The sequence below is a fragment of the Colletotrichum fructicola genome (genome assembly GCF_000319635.2).
Source record: "Colletotrichum fructicola Nara gc5 chromosome Unknown KSG_Nara_v1_contig01, whole genome shotgun sequence".
Taxonomy (NCBI): domain Eukaryota; kingdom Fungi; phylum Ascomycota; class Sordariomycetes; order Glomerellales; family Glomerellaceae; genus Colletotrichum; species Colletotrichum fructicola.
The window spans coordinates 4,646,268-4,666,777 of NW_027094051.1; the positions used below are offsets into that span (position 1 = coordinate 4,646,268).

The 20,510-nt window shown below is 54.9% G+C and overlaps 7 protein-coding genes across 7 annotated transcripts; 3 read left to right on the top strand and 4 right to left on the bottom strand.

Annotated features, from left to right (window-relative positions):
• Positions 1-119: 119 nt before the first annotated feature.
• Positions 120-1,547, bottom strand: MAK11 (the record flags this gene model as incomplete). The annotated part of the gene is made up of 1 exon (XM_032026324.1): positions 120-1,547. The coding sequence occupies one exon, from the start codon at positions 1,545-1,547 to the stop codon at positions 120-122; it is 1,428 nt and encodes a 475-aa protein (XP_031877215.1).
• An 847-nt stretch (positions 1,548-2,394) lies between these two features.
• Positions 2,395-5,715, top strand: ppk30 (Serine/threonine-protein kinase ppk30; the record flags this gene model as incomplete). The annotated part of the gene is made up of 3 exons (XM_032026326.2): positions 2,395-3,301; positions 3,349-3,446; positions 3,499-5,715. The coding sequence occupies 3 exons, from the start codon at positions 2,395-2,397 to the stop codon at positions 5,713-5,715; spliced, it is 3,222 nt and encodes a 1,073-aa protein (XP_031877199.2).
• A 531-nt stretch (positions 5,716-6,246) lies between these two features.
• On the bottom strand, positions 6,247-8,102 carry CGGC5_v001305 (putative amino-acid permease; the record flags this gene model as incomplete). Its single annotated transcript, XM_032026327.1, has 5 exons — positions 6,247-6,483; positions 6,538-7,576; positions 7,624-7,751; positions 7,808-7,878; positions 7,934-8,102. The coding sequence occupies 5 exons, from the start codon at positions 8,100-8,102 to the stop codon at positions 6,247-6,249; spliced, it is 1,644 nt and encodes a 547-aa protein (XP_031877198.1).
• A 2,642-nt stretch (positions 8,103-10,744) lies between these two features.
• tti1 (TEL2-interacting protein 1) lies at positions 10,745-14,020 on the bottom strand (the record flags this gene model as incomplete). Its single annotated transcript, XM_032026328.1, has 2 exons — positions 10,745-13,915; positions 13,967-14,020. The coding sequence occupies 2 exons, from the start codon at positions 14,018-14,020 to the stop codon at positions 10,745-10,747; spliced, it is 3,225 nt and encodes a 1,074-aa protein (XP_031877197.1).
• Positions 14,021-14,523: 503 nt separating this feature from the next.
• Positions 14,524-15,491, top strand: CGGC5_v001307 (UPF0613 protein; the record flags this gene model as incomplete). The annotated part of the gene is made up of 3 exons (XM_032026329.1): positions 14,524-14,865; positions 14,921-15,165; positions 15,215-15,491. 3 exons carry the CDS (start codon positions 14,524-14,526, stop codon positions 15,489-15,491), a joined length of 864 nt encoding a protein of 287 aa, XP_031877196.1.
• Positions 15,492-16,871: 1,380 nt separating this feature from the next.
• On the top strand, positions 16,872-18,575 carry stcB-4 (putative sterigmatocystin biosynthesis P450 monooxygenase STCB; the record flags this gene model as incomplete). Its single annotated transcript, XM_032026332.1, has 5 exons — positions 16,872-17,200; positions 17,257-17,287; positions 17,346-17,489; positions 17,550-18,319; positions 18,398-18,575. 5 exons carry the CDS (start codon positions 16,872-16,874, stop codon positions 18,573-18,575), a joined length of 1,452 nt encoding a protein of 483 aa, XP_031877190.1.
• Positions 18,576-19,653: 1,078 nt separating this feature from the next.
• Positions 19,654-20,478, bottom strand: CAB5 (Dephospho-CoA kinase CAB5; the record flags this gene model as incomplete). The annotated part of the gene is made up of 1 exon (XM_032026333.1): positions 19,654-20,478. One exon carries the CDS (start codon positions 20,476-20,478, stop codon positions 19,654-19,656), a length of 825 nt encoding a protein of 274 aa, XP_031877208.1.
• Positions 20,479-20,510: the final 32 nt, after the last annotated feature.

Consider the following 20,510-nt stretch of genomic DNA (forward strand, 5'->3'; position numbering starts at 1 on the left):
CCTCCGCCACATCGCGTCGTGCCGGCTAGGCAAGTCGTGCACCCAAGTCCGAAAAGACAGATTGACGCAAGTCTTGAATTGATTTATTATTCTCATCCAAATCACATAGCTACGTGCAACTACTCGTCTTCCTCGTCCTCGGAATCCTCAGAGTCCTCCTCGGCTTCGTCTTCGCTCTCCTCCACTCCCTCCGGCCGGGGTATCATCGTAAACGCTGCCATGCATGTGATGCGGTTTTGTGTGTCGTAGGTTCCCAATGTTCTGCCTACTTGCTTGCCTTTTCCTGCAACAAGCTCCTTCACGCCGACCTTCCAAATTCGTACCTTGCCGTCGCTGCTGGCTCCAATTACAATCAAAGCTGTCGAGTCCTTTTCCTTCGTCTCCAATGCGGCCATCGTCTTGATGCGGCCCGAGACACCTGCCTCCTTGCCGCCGACTTGGCCAATCAGCTTGGCTGTAGATAGCTTTCCCTCCTCGTCGGCCTTGTTCAGGTCACTCTCCTTGGTAGAGAAGAACAGGACGCGGCCATCCTCAGTCGATACAGCCAAGAAGCTCTCTTCCTTCTCGCCCTCAACAGGAACATAGAAAACTTCGTGGATCTTGGTTCGGGGCTCCGGCATGACGCGGCACTTGATTTCGCAATTCATGCCAAATACGGCGATATCACGATCGAAGCCGACCGCAAACTCTTGCTCATCGTCCGCCGAACCCCAGACCACCTTGCGAGCCTCACCAGTCGAATGCCTTCCTTCTCCGAGCTGTTGCAAGTGCTCTCGACTGAACTCCAAGACAGATGATTTCTTGCCAGTTACCAGGTTCCACAACCGCATCTTCTTCTCGCCCTTACTGACACTGATCATCAACTTCATACTGGGATGGATGGCGAAATCGTTGATGCCAGAAGGCGTTCCGCCGAAAGGAGCAGTGTCACCACTGGGCCTGCCCATCACCTTGGGCTTGGGCGCCTTAACGGTCGACAAAACAGACCAATCTCTTGTCCTTGTGATGGCGATTGTCGAGTCCTCACTTGAAGAAAGTAGCTTAGACCTCGTAGGAAACACCAGCTTGGTGATGCTCGATGTGTGATGCAATAACGTGCCCAATTCGCGATTCTTGGGGTTTTCGAGGATAGGGCGGGGAGCAACGGACGAGAGAAGCTCCTGGCTTTTCCGGCTCGGAGGATGCGCAGAGAGGTTGTACAGATTGACTCGTTCGTCGGTGCTTCCTGATGCCAGCAGGACCTTTTGGCTCTGGCCGGGAATGGGAGCTGAAATAGGCGACAAGGCAACGGCGCGGATTGCAGATGTATGTGCGCTGAAGAGGAATGTGTCGGCAAAATCGACCGTCCCCTCAGGCTTGATAGTAGCGGTGATACCGTGCAGAACGCGATCGTACGAACCGGCGACAATCTGGATTGTCAACTCCTCGGCCGAATCGTCTTCTTTCGAAGCAGAGCCGTTCGCGGTTGGCTTGGCTTTCTTCGCAGGCGCAGCGCCCTTCGTAAGAGGCGCGCTCGCTCTTTCGACTCTCTTTCTTTTGCCAGCCATTTCTGTTGTCTTTCGCGGTCGTCCGTTTAAGAATTTGGAAGGTTCTTGGGGCCGTCGTTAGATCAGATTAAAAGGGGAAAAAAGGTTGCGACGCTTCTCAGATGCAGCAGGCAGCTCGAGCCTCTCGAGAGAAATCAAAAAAAAAAAAATTCGGCTTTGGCGCAAGGTCTTATCGCTATCGCGTATCGATAAGCTAAACTGACAACGATCTTCCCCCCACCAGCGGAATCTGGATCTCGGCTGACCGTTTTCAATTGTTGAGATGAGAAAAGCCCACCTTTGCCCGGTTGGTGCATGAACACTCAGGTGGCGCCGTCTGGTGAGGACTGTCAAGCAGCTGCAGCCCAACCAATGATTTGAACGGTGGTGCATGGCATTTATCCGACACTTCCCCGACTGATGCATTGCGAAACATGCAACTGTGAACAGGGTGTGCCAGGGTCTTGGGTTAGCTTCCCAAAGCCTTATGCCAGCGCTCCACCACTAACAGCGGCTGATGGACTCTCCGTACCTACCTGACCTACCTTATGCACCGCGTGCTGCCTACTATCTACAACTCTTACTACACATGTCCGACTTCAGGGCCAGCTTGATGGCAACCTAGAATCAAATCATCAAAGACGCCCACATCCGCCATCGATGCCCAAGAATGGCTTAACTGTGCCTCGACCGGGTCGCATCTACGAGTCAATGTCACCGTCGCTCCTCTCATCGAATCCACTAGCTCCATCACCCTCACCGTACTCGACCGCCTGCCAACCCTACACCTACCCTGTCTTGATTACGTCGGGCGGCGACAACCTCTTCTCCTAGCCGACGACCACTACCGCAAGTCCATCCTGTCGATATGGCATCCTATGGCCATCACATGCCCGCAGCGGCACCTCGAGCTGCCCATCCTGCCACCTATGGCGCCCCAATGCCTGCCCCCGTGCCTACCGCCCCTGCGGGCACTTTCGCTCCCGGAACGAAGATACAAGTTGGAAACCACAGGGTGGTGATTCAGAAATATCTCTCCGAGGGAGGGTTTGCCCACGTATATCTGGTCAAGCTCCCGAAGCCCATCGACGGCACAGACATGGCTGTCTTGAAGAGAGTGGCTGTCCCCGATAAGGAGGCGCTGCGGAGCATGCGAACCGAGGTCGAAACCATGAAGAGGCTCAAGGGTCATCGCCCAATCGTTACATACATCGATTCTCACGCCTCTGAGATGCGTGGCGGCGGTTATGAAGTCTTCCTCCTCATGGAATTCTGCGATGGGGGCGGTTTGATCGATTTCATGAACACACGTCTTCAGCATCGCTTGACCGAGCCCGAGATCCTCCACATCTTCACAGACATCGCCGAGGGCGTCGCCTGCATGCACTACCTCAAGCCACCTCTCCTTCACCGTGACTTGAAGGTCGAAAACGTGCTCATCGTCAGCCATGGCTCCCAGAAAAAGTTCAAGGTCTGCGATTTTGGATCTGCTGCTCCGCCGAAACCCGCGCCACAAACCGTCGTCGAATGCAGGCTCATGGACGAGGACGTACAAAAACACACCACCATGCAATACAGGAGTCCCGAGATGATTGATGTCTACCGCAAACTTCCCATCGACGAAAAATCTGACATTTGGGCCTTGGGTGTGCTGTTGTATAAGTTGTGCTACTACACTACCCCGTTCGAGGACCAGGGGCAGCTGGCTATCCTCAACGCAAGTTATAGATTCCCTAGTTATCCAGTCTTTTCGGATCGCCTCAAGAAGTTGATTGGTAAGTCCCCAAGACTTGGGCCGAAATCCACGCTTAACAAGAGACAGCTTCCATGCTGCGTGAGAGCCCCGCAGCTAGACCGAACATCTATCAGGTTCTGCGCGAAGGCTGCGCCATGCAGGGTCGCGACGTCCCTATACACGACGTAGGTTATTCCATGAAACCCTCCAACGAGTAGCTCACTGAGGATGGCATAGATCTACACCGGAAAGCAACGTTCGGAGCCACAAAGCAGACCTGCCGCAACTGAGCCTGCGGGGGCCAAGCCAGTAGTCGGCGCCGTGTTTGCCCCGGCGAAGCAAGAGGAGCAAGTTCTCCCGGACATTGTGCCCATGAGGAGAGGCAGACTTCCGGCGTCCAGCCAACAGCCTCAGGCGCAGGCCCAGCAAGCGGCAAAGCCAAGCCCGTCTCCCATGCGCGTCACCAATGGGGACCCATTCGCTGCTCTAGACACACCAGCTGCGGCAACGGCGGCGGCTGCTGCTGCTACTCCTGCGGCAGATGTCGATGAATTTTCATCTCGGTTCCCATCTTTGGATCAGTTTTCTCTTCTCCATGAGTCTGGATCCAAATTCAACTTTGACTCCCACACCCCCCCTGCAACGCAGCAGCAGCAGCGAAGCCAGGCCCAGCGACCCGCTGAGAAGCCCGTTGACGCGGCGTTTCCAGCTGCGCACTCGCCCCCGAAGAACCAGGAGCCAGTTCGTCCGAGGACAGTTGCGCCAACGGGAGCTTCTTCTTACACACCTCCGACGGTGAAGTCTCCTCCACCGGGAGCCGTGGGCTTGACAAAAACTGCCTCGGCTCCTACACAGCAAGCCGAGATGAGCAGAGCGCATGCAATTATCAACAAGAACCCTGAGCTGCAAGCTATTTCGTCTCACTCCCAGGCCCACGCTCATGCCCAAAACCCGTATCAGGCACCGCCATCGAGATACGTGTCGACTGGCACAATGACAAATACGCCGCCTCCGGAGCAGCAGCAAGCCCGTGAGCCAGGACCTATATGGCGAGTACCTACGACAGACCCCAGTCGGTCAACGAGCCTTCCTCGTCAGTCCGAATCGAGCCTTCCTAGCCGTTCAGCAGCGGACGATCCAGTTCCTGGGTCTATTCCACGGGTCCCTTCATACCAATTTCGGCCGAACCACGTGCGGCATCCATCGTCATCTCGTCCGTCCCTTGAGGGCGGACGCCCAAGCCTGGATCTCCTTGACTCAAGCGCCCAAAGAAGATCCATTGACGGCCGCCAGCGTCCGGTGAGCACACACCTGGAGTCGAACCTGGATTTTCTTCGCGAGAAGGAAGGGTCCTCAAAGCCATTACCCTCTCCGGGCTTGATGTCTCCAAAGTTCCCGGATAGAGTGCCATCTCCTGCGGCGCCCACGGAGCCGGAGCAGGAGGAAGCGCACATCGAATCAAATGTAGAGTTCCTGCGCAGCATGGAAGAGACCAAATCAGAGAGGAAGGAGTGGGGCGCGAAGCATGGCAAGCGCGGAAGTCTGAGCTCGCTCTCTGGAACTAAGAACATCTTGGCTGGGAAGTTTGGAGATGCATTCAAGCGGTTTGAAGGAAACCAGGCTCCGGCGCCCGCCCGAACGCCGTCACCGCTCAAGCAACTAGATCGCCCGACACTCACCCCAATCGAGGGTTCAGAGGCTACCGATGGCCGTACTGATGACGGCAAGGGCATGGAGGAGACTGAAGACATGACTCCCGCCATGCGACGAGAGCTCGAACGGCTCCGGCTTGAGGAGGAAGAGCGCCGTGTCGAAGCAGCAGCAGCAGAATACCGCCAACGATTCACCAATCAGAGTTCAGGTCCCGGCGGGCTGCCGAAGAGCATTGGCGGCGTTTCTCGAGCCGTCAGCATTCAGAACAGAGTGCAAAATCTGTTGAATGAAGGCCAGAAGTCCTCGACGCAGGTTCCTCGTACCGCACAAGGCTACGGAGTCTACACCGACAACTCTCCAGCCCCAAACCGACTGGATAAGCAGCTTCCTGAGATTCCCCGGAAGCCGGTTGGCGGCGCTAAATCTCGATCCGTGACACCCTCCAACGCTCAAGATGTCGCCGTCCACAAAGTGCGGCCGTCTGCCAGCGATCCTGTCTCACAAACGGGGCGAAGCACTCCTGGGCCGAGGCCAGTGGCACCGCGTAAGCCGATGCACCTAAATAGCTTGCCGACCGGTGGCCGGTCAGGCTCGCCACCGAAATCATCACAGGCCCCCTCGATGTCCTCCGACCACCTTGTTGGCGTAGGACTCCCCGGTCGGCCAGTGATAGAAATGTCGGCCAGAGAGAAGGAGGATTATTTGCAAGACTTCTCGAAGCGATTCCCTAGCTTGGGCTCTATCGAGATGGTTGAACGTGACCTCGCAGCGGAGGCGGGCGAGCAGCGACCGGCAAGGTAAAACACCTCGCATTTTGCATCTGTGGCTACGCACGACAGCGAAGCCGACGTAGACGGGCGAGTTGGGCTAGACTTGAATATACACACACTGATCAGCAAGCGTATAAACTGTCAATTTACGTGTGCACACAATGTTTTACTGAGGACAAGAACATACACTTGGTCATGCTCGGATAGACCATGCTGAAGACAGTTGGGCTCATCTTTCTTGTATATACGATTGTAGAACACTGTTTCAACGCGACTTGTCCAATTGAGGACCCAGGCACGTGTTTTTCGATCGTGATGGATGCCGAGATAGTCCTCGTACTCTTAACAGCAATGCTGGATCAAAGGAAACAATGAACGATTGGTATCTTTGGATTGAAATAACACTAATATTTTTGTAAAAATCCGACTCATTAGACTCGTAGTCTTGTCCCTTCTCTCCTTTTACACTCACGCAATTCGCCTTTTCTTTCGGCTTGTCGGTCAAGGGCGAAAGCTGCATACACGGCTCGCCACTGAATTCGATAGACCATTCGCTGTTGAGCTAGAACAGAGCGCGGGCAACCCGTCGGGGGAGGTTGGCCCACGTCTTCTCGGGCATGGGCTCGTCGCTGGGTTCCTGGAGGCGGACGCCGGACTTGAGGTCGATGTCCTTGAGCGGCACGTACATGCTAGTGTCGCGAGAGATGACCTTCCAGAGCAGGTACAGGAAGATGACGATGGGAGCCGCGAGGTACTGGGTGAAAAAGGCCTCGGCATCGGGGGTGGCGTCAGGGGAGGGCTGATGGTTTGTTAATATACTGTTGGATCACTCAGGGGCTACGGAAAGACTTACGTATAGAGCGTTATAGAAGGTGGCGATGAGGCAGATGAAGTTCAGGCCCAGGCCGATGACACTACCCCAGATGCCAAGAGGCACCTTGTACGGGATCTGCTCAAGAGTGTAGCCCTGCAGCTTCCAGGCCAGACGCATGCGGATGTGGGCCAGGCAGATGGAGCCCCAAACGAAGAAGTAGGACAGACCGGAGAGGGCGAGGAGCCAGCCAAAGACGGTGCTGCTGTCGGCCGACTCGCCTATGAAGGCCAGCAGACCGAAGGCGAGCTGGATGAGGACGCACCAGATGGGCCGACCCGCCTTGTCAACATAGGCGAGGACGCGGGGGGCCATGCCACGCTCGGCCATAGCCTGCATCGTGCGGGTGGATCCAAACGTGCAAGAGTTGGCGACGCTAATGACGGAGATGGTAATGACGGCGTTGAAGATGGAGGGGAGAACGTTGATACCGGCGTCCTGGATGGCGAGGACGAAGGGAGATGCCTTGGTGTTAGCGCCAGAGGAGCCCATGAGACGGGGGTCGTTGGCGGGGACGATGAGGCCGAGGATAAAGAGGTTGACGATGTAGAAGAAGGCGATACGCCAGAAGACCTGCTTGGAGGCAGTGGGAATGGCCTTTCGAGGGTTCGTGGACTCGGCAGCAGCCAGACCGACGAGCTCGGTGCCGCCAAAAGCAAAAGCAGCAACGACGAAGACGCCAGCGAAACCGTTGAAGCCGTTCTGGAAGGCGCCCGGGTCGTGCCAGTACTTGGCACCGAGATAGCCCTTGTCACCGACGCCGCCGCAGTTGATGACGATGCCGAGAATGATGAAGCCCGTGCAAGCCGCGATCTTGATGATGGAGAGGATGAACTCGACTTCACCATAGCCGCGGACACCAAAGATTTGAATGATTGCGAGTAGGACGAGGAAGACTGTGACCCAGACACCCATGTTGATGTCGTCACGCCAGAACTTGATTGTGATACTTGCTGCGACGAGTTCGAAGGGAAGAACGGTGAGCCAAGCGATGGCATAATCCCAGCCCATGGCGAAGCCCCTGGATGTTTGTTAGTCTAGCTATGGTGAATGGGAGATGGAACGTACCAGGATGGGTCGACGAAGCGGCAGACGTAGGTGAAGAAGGCACCGTTGACCGGATAGAGGACAGCCATTTCAGCGAGGGCCTGGGTCGTGAACATCAACATGATTCCGACAATCATGTAGCCGATGACCTAGAGCCTCTATGTTAGATGCGAGCCTATTCGAAATGTATGTTCTAAGCCCATACCAAAGCGGCCGGACCACCAGTTCGCAGAGCACCACCAGAACCAACGAAGAGACCTGCTCCAATAGCACCACCTATCCAGAGCGTTAGTATCTGCACAAGCGGAGCTTTGTTAGCAGTGAGACTGACCGATGGCGATCATCTGCATGTGGCGACTGCGTAGGTTGCGCTGAAGGGGCTCGCCCTTAGTGACAACGCCGACCTCCTCATCGTGGGATCCCTCATAGCCATTTTGGCTATCCACCACGGGATCCTTGGCGTAGTGCTTCTCGTCGTCGACGACGGGTTGGGAAGACATGACGGCGAACCGGTATCAGATGATGCCACCTCCTCAGAATGGTTGTTGGGCACTGCGAAGAAGGACGAACCGGGGACGCTTCATCCAAGCTTTCTGGGGGTGCCAAGAGGTCCCTGATATATACCCCCTAGATCGAGCAGGTCAGCTCGTCTGAGGGCTGGGAAATGACCTCTGATACGGGACACAGAGACTACCGACTACCACAGGGCCCCGTAGTCTGCAAAGAGCATTCCCAGGACCATGGGGACAGGCCATTCTACTCCCCCGGGTTCGCCGCTGCGTTAGTCCCCTTGGGACTGTTACGCTCACGCGCGGCAGGATGATTCGTACGGACTAGACCCTTGACACGTCGAATGGGGAACGAAGGTAGACGAGATAAGCTTTCGTCCACGATAAGACCAAAGCTCATTCCCCCAGGTACACTAGAAACCAATACAGTGGTCCCGGGCGACGGGGGAGCCAGGCCTGGGGTGGTCCCATTGTCATCCGGCGCGGCATGCGTATGGCTAGACAAGGACATGGGATGAAGTTGAGGTTAGCTTCGTTCGGCCAAAGATACCACAACGACCCAAAGAATGGCGATGGTGGTGGCAGCTCGTTTGGTGTTTGGGGTTAGGTGGAGGGAAGCGTCGCCGATTGGGTCAAGTCGGCATGATATCTTGGCTTTCTCGGCGATACTCTGGGGTGTCTCTTCCCCCGGCGCACCTCCACCTCTTCCAACAGGCCGGCCATCCCCTGCTCTATGCCCCTGCTCGTTGATAAGACTGCTGGCTCACTGATGCGCACTTGCACGGCAGCAGAGTTTAGTTACAGATAAGGCAGGTGTTGAAGGTTCGGGTTTTACACGAAAGTAATGTCGGAAGAACTGCTTCTGCGTGTTTGATACCTGGTCTTATCCAAATTTTGCCCTCATCTTTGCAGTCTGGGCTTTGCGTGATGTAATATTTGGGAGAAGTAGAGACGAGACGAACGCTGTCTTTCTTTCCTTCTCCCGTTTTATTACTTTTGATAGATGGGGTTGACGCAGCGTCCGGGTTCATGCTGAGAGTGACAAAATGGCGGCGTTGGTGTCTAGTAAGGAAAGGGTTAGATGCTCCGAAGGTCTCAAAGAGTCGCGCCCGGGGGCGATAACGCTCAGCACGCGATGCCCAGTGCGCCGACGACGCCTCCCGGGTGGCCGCCACTATCTGGGATAATTGCCGCATGCTAGACGCTGGTCCTTCTTCGATTTGTTCTAGAATGCTGCTCGGTGTGGCGTGCGGCAGGACTTCTGAAGGGGGGCGGGAAGGAATGGACGGTTGGTGGTGGTTGAATTGCGGATGGCCGCGTAGCGTCCCCGATGCAAACTGACATGGCGCCATGATCTGACTCGGGGCAACCTGGCTAGCAAGCGTACTCAACTACCTCTGATTGTAATTTGGAATCCATTTGACAGGCGGTGGGGAGACAGACTATCGAGAGTGCTAAAGGCAACAACAGACTGGGAGCTTGTCCTCGATCTTCCGTCAATTGCGACTGAGGGGATCGTCACATGAAGTCCTCAATTCCCCGCTGCGCCGAGAGAAACCAAGCTTTTGCAGCAATACGGGTCTGATACAATCATTGGCTCGATCCAGGGCCAAGAGGCCGGGGGATCTGTAGTCGCTCTTGGCCTCTAGTGCTTCTCCCAACGTCCATCCACCGCCCCCAACGTCGCCCGAGAGACTTGTTCCAGACTTGGTGCTTCCTCTATGGGTGGTATTACTCAACACCCCCCTTGCCGAGATGCCGCGACCATGAGTGTCTGCCCAAGCGAGCCACCTGAACAGAAGGATGAAGCGTAATGTTATGTTCGGGTTCCCATGTACACCCTCATCCGGAATAGGAATGTGATTTTACTCAGAATTCGCTCGCCAGCCCGCTGCTTTGATTACTATGCCCATGACCTCGTGGAACGATGGCCTCGCAAAGATGCGGGGAAGTTGTAGTCATGATATTGTTTTCCCGTCTGTCCAGGCATGTGCCTGTTCGTCGAATTTCGAACAGAACCAGGTTGGTGGAACCGTTGATCTATGCGCGATTCCCACCGACTGAATAGACGCTCGGTTGCCGGAAGAAATACAACGAGAGCAATAGCGGACAAATCAATTTCTTAAACTATCTCCTATCAGGGCTAAAGATTGATCTGCTGATAGCTATTCCCTGCTATCGCAGAGCTCGGACTCGCCGACAGGTGAACCCCCGCGCGTCAGCGTGACAACCGGCTGCGCGTACGCACTGCAGCCGGGCGTCAAGAAGCGCTGGAATGCTACCTGTTTGCTTCGCCTGCGACTCTTCTCGCCTTGCCGAAGAAGCTTCGCATTCAGCTCTCACACCTTCAGCTCGAGACCAAGCAAGCAGGCGGACGGCAGCATGAATTCGCATTATCCCGACATCCAGCTCGTCCTTACACACACTAGAACTCTTCTAGTGACCTTCTAGCTGCCGCAATCTGCATACCGCCATCCCTCGTGAACACATGCTCACGATGCAAACAGACTGATATTTCACTGGGCCCCTGGGTAATCGGGCAAGAACGCTGGCGAGCCGATATTAGTGGCCGAAGCTACAATGCCAAGTCCAGTAATACGTCTTTCCAAAGCAACAGACATGGATGAAGCATCTCAGCCCAACGTAGGCAGTGGGGCGAATGTGTAACCCTCGAGCTGGGGCGTTTGCAGCGGTTGGATATGCCCTTGCTGATACCGAACAAACCAGACGGCGTCAGGGTTGATCACTTCCAACGCTTGGCGTGCCTCATGGTTCTTCTCGAGGTCGTCTGCCAAAAGCTCCAGGAACTCATCGAAGATTGCTTCCTCAATGCGAACATGAGACGCAATTGCTATTAACAGGCGGTTAGCAGCCTCCCAGATCTGTGCTGCCTGAGAAAATTTGCCTAGCCCGCCGGATACCGAGCCGGTGGCCACGTCAAGAGATTGTTGGCCCAGCAGATCGTTGCCAGAGCGGATGGGGATGATGATTCCCTGACTCGCAGACGCTGCCGTATTGCCTGACTTGTTGGTATCTTGATAAGACCTGCTCTGATTCTGGAAGCGGCGTGCTTCCGTCTTTTTGGCCCTGCACCATTTGCCCAGCCCGTCCCACCATTCTGTCTTGATTCTGGAGCTCAAAAAGTCTCCAGCAGTGGCGCATAGCATAGACAGAGTGTCGCACGCTGAGATGGCTACGAAAGCTTCCTGATCGTACATTCTGCTTTTGACAACCGGCCAGACGGCATTGATGAGGGGCAAGAACGAGTCCTCGTCGCCCGAGAGTGCAGGAGACACGGTCGTCAAGAGGTCCAGCAAAGATTTGCGCAGGGTAGGACTGGGAGAGGTAAGGTAATGCTGGGTCAAGGTTGTGATCTTTTCGAGAAGCGCGTAGGTCGGCGTCTTTGGTGGTTTCTCCTTGTCAATCTGGCTATCCGCCTCATCCACATCCTCGGGGCCTTTGTCTCCTTGGATCTTTTCCGGACCCCAAGGCTGTTGCGGATGCGATGAATTGAATTCTTCCACGTCTGCATCTTCCTCTGCTCTCTTCTCCCGTTCTTGTCGCCTTCTCAGCAAGTCGATAATATCGGCGATCGTGGTGGGCTTGGCGGCGACTTTCTTGTGGCTGTCAGGGCCATTCTGTCGGCCTTTGAGTAGGAGTTTGTCTGATTTTGCGCCTTGGGTGACGACCTCTTTGAGGACTGAAAATAGGCTCTCCACGAAGATGGGATACCCGTGGTAGTTGTCCAATGCCGCAAAAATGGACGCCACCACGTCATCTAGATATGGAAGCAGTCGCGGACCAGTCAAGCTAGTCATCATCACCAAGACCTTCGTGGACGCCGGTGTAATGTCCAACGTGTTGAGACGTAAAGAAACTGAATTGATCATGTAGTCGGCATTCTCGATGACGAGGTCGGACACGCTCTTGTACCCACAGGAAGCGGCCAGAATGTTCAGTGTTGTAATAGCGTGACCTCTCAGCCGATCACTTGTCGAGCCCAAAAATGTCGTGATGGGGTATAGTACGTCAATGAGCTCTGGCCTGAAGGCTTCTCCTGATCTTGACGCAGCAAACGCAGTGACCTCGAGTGCGGTTGCCTCCAACCTCCAGTCTAATTCAGATAGCTCTGAGTGGGAGTCAAGAACCATAACAGCAGAGGTGTACAGTTCCTGGAAGACCGCATCGGCCTCGTCGCCTGCCGGATTTAGCGAAGAGAAGTCCAGCAGGTCGTCCAAGTCGCCAGAGCGCGACAGGGCCGCTTTGAGAAGCTCGAAGCTCAGCCAGATTGAAGCTGTCTGTGCATCGCCAGTTGCATCTCGAGCGAAGTCCAACATCTCCGCTGCAATTTTGGCTTGCTGTGATGCTGGTCCGACTTGAGACAACAAATCGAGCATCGATGATCGCGTGCCTACCTGGCTGTCTTGAGATAACAGAACGTTCTGATACTGCTTGGAACTCGCTTCTGCCTTGGCAATATCTTGGCTATACCACGAAGAATCCGCTGAAACCAGATCCATAACTTTGCCTTGTTTGGTATCGCTCACGAGAGAGGTTACGCTATCTCTCAGGGCCGCGGCGATGGACTCATCAAGAAGCGACGAATCCAGCTGAAGGCTGCTCACCATGGACATTCCCTTTCTTAAATTCTGGATGGCAGCTTGTTTGTTCAACTCGTCAGCGGATTGCATGATCCTAGGCAAGCTTGTGATCCAATTGTAGCATGTGACCTTGACAATTTCTCCGATCTCAGGGTACAAGATTGCCAGGTCATGTAAACTCGTTGCCAAAAGTGACTGGACTTGGTCGGCTGGAGATAGAACCATTGCTGTTTCAACAAGAATTGAAGCGCAATTTTCTAGCGAGGTATGACACTCGTCAAGAAGGCCGAGTGACAATGCTAGTAGTGCCTCGTGTACATCCTCGGAGTCGTGATTGCGTAGCTTTAATACAGTTGCCATGGCCAGCTTGACTTGAGAAGCGGTTGCATTGAGCCACGATGAGCTCAATATCTGTGCTTTCTCCGCCTGGGACTGTTCCTGAGGGTTCGGTTTGGCGACTATGCTTCGAGTCTTGACATCGCCTAGAACCTGTATTAGAACCAGTTTCAAGCATTGAACTGACGCCACGAGGGCACGAGTCTTTTCTCTCTGGGGCTTGGCAAGAAGTTTTGTCAACGAGGAGACAACGCCGGGAAGGAACGAAGCTAGAGCAGCATGGTCCCTGATACCGGTGTAGAAGCAGCTGAGGGTTCGGAGGGCTTCGAGCTGAATCGCCGACGTCCTTCCGTTATTAACGCAGTCGAGAAAAATAGTGATGGTATGTCCAAGAGTAGGCACCATTTTCTCTTCGGTTAGGGCCGCCGCGGCCTTGACGGACGACCCGGTCACCGTGATTAGGGCGGTCAAAGCCCTCAACGATTCAAGCTCGGTCTCCTCGGGAAGATCGCGTATTTCTTCCCTGCCCGGAACTCCTCCAATGACGAAAGTGAGCAGGATCAGAAGTTGTTGCATGATGTCGGGCGAGATGTTTGACTTCCAGCCGTGGATGACGATGATGGTCAAACACTTGATTGAGAGTTCCACAAGGCGCTTGGGGTATTTGTCCTGATTTCTAAATATATGGGAGAGCGGGAAGAAAACGTAATCAGCGAGTTTCTCGTCGATGACTGTGGAATCTCTGTTGATTTGGTCATTGAGAATGCAGAAGAGTTCGGTGGCCAGTTCTGTGAGGCGCTGAAAGGATGATGGTCCCTCCGGAGGCCGGATGGCCAACTGGCTGATCGAAACACAGCATGGCTTGAGCTATGAGTACGTATTAGCCTCTTGATCGCGGAAGTATTTACGGGTGCGAACCTGTTGGAAGAACTCATTTCGGGCCGGGGTCGAGTTTCCGGAGGCGGTCGCCATGATGAGGATATTTCATCACAGTCAGGAAACGATGCCTCGGTTCCTGCACTCCAGGGCTTCCTAACTTATCAATCTCTGAGAGAGCTCCTCATATAATCAAGTGACCGAATGAAGGTAGTTGGGCGCGCATGAATATGTGGATGTAGTTGGGATGCGAGCCGCATTGTGCTCTTGAAGCTTAGTGATGTTTCGCAGTTCAGGTTGGGAGACGATGATAGAAGCAAACACAGGATGCGAAGCAGGCGGGCCAATCGGGAGGCTGCCATGTGGGGCATTCCCAGTAAGGTAGGCATCCATCAGTGGCCACCGCGTTTTCAGCGCCCTGTAAGAACATTGGAAGCTCCACTAAGGCACCTAGGGAAATCCAAGGTATTTAGGTGCCTAAGTACCTACATCAACACGACACATCTCATTGCAAGTCTTGCGGTTTTGACTGGCTGTGTTGTTTTCCATAAGAGCTCCTGATTTATCTTGTGATATCCTATTCAAATTTTGCACAGGCCATGGCTTCAGGAACGTTCTCTTGCGTCGTGCACCCTTACGACTCACCAACTTCCAACGCCACCGCCTACGAGATAGGGCCGTCAGGCTCGAATGCCATAATCTTTGTTGGCGGCCTCGGAGATGGGCCTCACACCGTTTCTTATACTCAAACTATAGCCAGGAACCTTGAGGCCAAGAGTCTGGACTGGTCTGTCTTCGAGATCAGGATGAGGAGCTCGTTTACGGGGTACGGTTATTCGAGCCTGAAGAATGATGTCGAGGACATTTCGGCCCTCGTAAGATATCTCCGAGGTATCGAAAAGAAGAAGATTGTCCTCATGGGACACTCGACCGGGTGCCAGGTGCGCAGGCCATCTTGAGATTGATAACAGTCGAAACTTCAGCTCACGTCTTTAGGATTCCGTCGAATACACCAAGCACAAGGAGGATCCCGTCGACGGGTTCATCCTCCAGGGCCCGGCATCAGACAGAGAGAGTATTGCCGACTTCATCACACCGGAGCTGTACAAGAAGGGCGTGGATCTTGCAGAGAAAATGATTGCAGAGGGTAAGGCGGGCGAGGCCATGCCTACAGACCACCTGCCGTCCTTGTTTGATACGCCCATCACGGCATACCGTTGGCATGCGCTGGCGGCCAAGGGGTAAGCCACCACCCAACTTTTGGTGACGATCGATGCTGACTTATCCCAGGGGCGATGATGACTACTTCTCATCTGATCTCGACGAGTCCTTCGTGTCTTCGGTCTGGCAGAGGTTCGAGCAACCGGTGATGGCTCTGCACTCGGCCGAAGATGAGTTCGTCCCGGCCAAAATCGACAAGCAAGCTCTTATCGACTCGTGGAAGAAGACGAGCGCAAAAGTGCACCATTTGAGCGGGGTGATCCCAGGAGCAAGCCATGCTGTGAAGCAGGCAGAGGCCCAGGAATGGTTGGCAGGCCGCGTGATGGAGTTCATCCAGCAAATGTGAAATCAGGAACAGCTTTGTCTGGTTTAACTGGGCTGGCCAGATCGGCGACTAAGTGGCTCGCAAACTTTGCCTCGGCGGCCGCCCAAAAGAGTGAATGTATACCAATATACCTCTAGAACATAGAAGGAATTCAAGGATGAATACGCGTCAACTTGATCTTCTAGGTTGAACTTCTTCGCCGGTAGTAGGACCTTGTTCTACTTTGCTAGGTACCTGGGCAGTGTAATGAGCGAGGTCGGCGATAGGCAGGCGTGTTCGTGTCCCGAGACCCACTTACTCGGGCAGAGGTAGCGGCGATGCTCAATGCAGGTCGCCGACCCCAAGAACTGCCCTGGTTGATTATGCGATCGCGGGCGCCGCGAATACTTAATCCCTTGGGAGCTCATGCCCGTCAACATCCACAGACTACACACGCTACCTAAATCGATCATCGAAAAGTCAAAGCTCACCTTTTACAAACTACAACTGACCATCACCGTCGATCATTGGCACTACAACATTTCTACCTCCAGCTTTCCCCCGTCCTTCAACATGTGTTTCGGAGTCACTTGCTCGACTTGCTGTAAGTTCGACCCAAGAACTCCAACCCCATTCAGCAACTCATAGGCTAACAGCCAGCTAGCAAAGGCAACCTGGCGTGGTTGCGGCCAGCACATCCCCTCGGCTCTGAGCGGCGTCCCCGAGGACCAGTGGTGCACATGCACGCCCAAGGTCACGGTCAACGGCAAGGAGTACCCGCCGGCAGGCTCAGTATCGATTCCTGGTATGTCTTGGCTGAGCAGCTTGTTTGGCGGAGGCAGTTCAAATGACAAGGCAAAGCAGGAATCTAAGAGGCGGGGAGAGCTATGATGACGGGCTGTATCACGATAGGGCTCCAAGGCGAGATGAACGGTGTACAACAGTGGGCGGCTGAGGCGAGTTGAGGCGTTGCATGGTAGATGGTGAATGGGTGAGGGCAGGCGTAGATTTTGGAGTTGAGCCTGTATAACTTTATGAGGCTACAGAATGCATCCTCTTTAGGCCAACAAGTGAGGGTGTTAAAGCGAATGTATGGTCCGTTGCCAGAATCAAAGTGGCAGGGTGGGGGATGGAGGGGTTGTCCTTGCGATCAATGTCGGGTGCCCCTCACGTCTCCATTTTGGGGCTCTAGTGGGTACCGGTTACCTAAAACGCCATGCCTGCGCTTGGTCATTTACGAATAGAAACGCGCTGATTGAACAGCACCTATCGTCGCCGGCCCGGAGCTGATAAGAGGTCCCGGCGTCACTCGAGCTCCGGTCCATGAATCACGGCGCCTTTGTTTCCTGTTGGAGGCACCTTTTCCTCTTTCTTCCAGCACCCTGGCCGTCCCTTCGGATCCCTTGGAGGCAAGACTTCATCATGCTGCTTCTGTCACCCGTCGTCCTCGGAGCGGCCTCCGTTGTCCTCACTCTTGTCTACCTCGCCCGCTGTGTTTCTTCCCCGTTATGGAGACTGCCCGGCCCGAGGGCATCCGCCTTCACCTCCTTACTTCTGAAATGGCATGAGTGGCACGCCCAAAGGACCAAGTATATACACCGCCTCCACGAGGAATACGGCCCCGTCGTCCGTATAGCGCCGAACGAGGTGGCTTTTACCTCCTACGATGCTGTCAAGGAGATATACTGTTCTGGGGGCAGCGGGTATGACAAGACGGAGTTCTATAACCTATTCAGAGTATATGGTCGGAGGTAGGAGCAAAGCAGTATTTTTCCCCAGGCGGTCTCCCTGTCTCACAAACGTCTAGGACAATGTTCACCACTCTGAAAAAGGAAGATGTATGGCCCCAGAATCCCCCCGTCGAAGGATTAGAGACTTATCGAGTGTGCGACACAGCACGCCAAGCGTAGGAGAATCATCGCAGACCGCTACGCCAACAGCAACGTGCTGCGCCCGGCACCCTTAAGTGGCATCCAGGAAAGGTCTCTTAACTTCATCAAGCGATGCGAGGCCTCTGTGGGCAATAGCCATGACATTTTTGTGAGTGATCGAACAACGGCGGCCGTCGCCGCGCGCAGCAGTGTGCTCACACCGGTGTAGATGAGCCTGCACTCATACGCCTGCGATTGCGTCACACATCACCTATTCCATCCGTACGGCACAAACTGCCTCCAAGACACCGCGGACGAGGAGATGATGCACCAGGTCGCCGCCGACGACAGCCTGCAGAACCGTCTCATTCAGCACTACAGCCCTGCCCTGCACAAGGCTTTATCTGGGGTGCTGTACGCCTTTGCCAAGCCTCGTGAGACGCCTCTCGCGGACAACTTTGTGATGGAGTCGAGCAGGCAGCCCGACCCGGCGCCGTTCACCCTGCTGAGCCGTCTGCACGAGAAGTCGAGCGACTTGGACCAGACCGACAAGGCGGGAGAGAATCTGGATCACATGGCGGCCGGCATCGATACCACGGGCGACGGGTTGTGTTTTCTCATGTGGGAGCTCTCGCAGCCCAGGTCCATGCAATTCCAGGAGAAATTGCAGCGGGAACTGCGGGAGAACGCTGGGGTCTCGTTTGATAAGCTGCCATTCCTGGATGCTGTAGTGCAGGAGGGGCTCAGAGTCTTCCCCGCCATCCCCATGTCCCTTCCCCGGTATGTGCCCCAGGGTGGTCGCACAATTGACGGGCACTTCATCCCGGAGAAGGCCATCGTGAGCTGCCAGGCGTACTCGGTTCATCGGATCAACAGCGACGTCTTTCCCCGGCCAGAGTTGTTTGACCCTGGCCGATGGATGGGGCCGACGGGGGACGCGGAGAGGAAACGATTGATGTTTGCATTTGCCAACGGTGGCCGGGGTTGCGTAGGAAAGCAGTGAGTTTTTCCCTCGTGTGCAGCGCATACTTCATTCACCCTTCCCCTCGACTGAGAGACTGATTCTTGACCGTGTAGCCTGGCACTGGCCGAGATGAAAATTCTCCTGTCGGACATTTATTCTCGTTACACGACACTTCCTGAGACATCCATGACGGCCGAATCGATGGCCATGTCTGACCAGCTCATCTCGTCACGACCCCTGGGCCAGAGGTGTTTGCTGCAGTTTGTTCCTATTGCCGAGAAACGAGAGTGATCGGCGCATGGTTTAGATGGAACTTGTCCTGGACAGGTTTGAAAGAGATAGCAAGGCCGGGGCGAGGTTCAGGAGATCATGGCTGGGCGTTTTGTTCCTGTTGGCGCTGGAGGGCTTCGACAGACACCAAATATGTCGCGTGGAGGCTGAGGGATATAGAAAGGGCAGAAGATGAGCAAGACGACTTGGCCCGCCCCGATCCGACTACATACTGGTGCCACCTCTCAGCAATGCTTCGGCTTAGAGAATCTGGCCTGATTTTTCAAGCGGTTACGTGGACGACTGCAAACTTCAGATAGGTATAGATGCGTCGGTCCAGATGACTTGCAGGACAGAATCTCATCAGTTCGCAAGTAAGTTTCACTAGCTCGGATTTACTCCGTACTCGCCGGTGTATTCGTGTGCGAGCCTGGGAATCGAGGCGGGGGCGAACCCAGCGGCTGCAGAAAATAGGTACAACACTACCTAGGTAGGTAGCGCGGTCCACTAATAGCGGAGGTGACAGATGGGTTGCCCTGGAATTGAAAGATTTATTTTTGTTTCTGCGCCGCAACCCAGGTGAGAAAGCAACGAAGAGATCCTTCCATTTGCATCCGAAGCAGCGTCAGCATCCGTTTCCCTTGCCGGCCTTGCCCTCCCTACCGTCCACACTGTGACACTCTGCGTGCGATTTGCGCTTGCTGAGGCGTGGACGGCCATTGATTGGCCTGTGCCTGCGGCGGGGCTGTCGCAGTTTCCGGTGAGATGGCCCGCGGGAAGTCAAGCTGCTGGTGGGCAGTTGTCAGTGTTTCAACGTCCCGTCCATCGATGGGAAACCAGAAACCCCTTCATGTCCAATCGCATAGGTATTCGCGCACAGGGCATGTCCCAGGCGAGGGAAGAACGAGCAGGGCAGGGAGCAATATAGCCCGCAACTGTGAAATTCTTTCGTATGCTTGCGTGCTTGAGCCCAACTCAAGGTTCGTGTGATTATTTTATTATCGTCATTCGTCATGTAGTCCGTCTCTTAGAATCCCGTTGACGGGTGTAACGATGGGGCAAGTGCATCCTGGTGTCGCATAGTAGAGGCTGCCCGCAATTACAACTTTGCTTTCTCGATCCTCTCCTGTTCAGCCCATGATTTGTTGATGCGGACATTTTGATAAAACCGCCATGCCCCAATGGCTGCCGCCGCGGGAGGGCATGCCAGAAGCAGCCAATTCCACCAAATGGGACTCGATGCCTGTACCTGACGAATGGCCTCGGCGATATCCCTCTTGAGATCATCCTTGGTTCCGTCATTCCAGAGCACAACTCCCTTGCCTGGACCTCGCGCCTCGCATCTCTTCGCCTTGAGCCTTACGTCGGTCTGACTTAGCACACGATTCTGAGCGTCCTCGGCAGAAAGATGGGGATCACGAGCTCTGAGTCGCTGCATCTGCACCTCGGGGTCCTTGACGGCAACGACGAAGACGGTTCCGCAGATGCGGTCAAGCCCGCTCTCAAAAAGAAGGGGCACATCCAATAGGACGGCCCAGTGACCGCGGATGTAGGCCCGGAAGATGGCTTTATACATGGCCCCGCGGACGGCCGGGTGAACGATGCCGTTGAGGACAGCGCGGTCACGTTTTCGCTCCTCCGTGTTGCCAAAGACGCGGCGGCCAAGGGCAGGCCGGTCGAGAGGACGTCCTTTGCCAGTGGGTCCATTTTCGGGCATCGTGTCGGAGACCGGCATGAGGAGATCCGGAGTCGTCGGGAGGAAGTAATTCACAATGGCGGCGTATCCTTTTGTCCCCGGCTCGACGACCTCCCTGGCGAGGATGTCGGCGTCGATAAGTGGAATGGAGTAAGGAGCATTAGAGAGGACGGAGGAGACGGTGGATTTCCCCGTTGCGATTGATCCCGTCAGGCCGATGAAAAGCATCTTGAGTACGTGCGTGTTCCTGGTTGACAGTC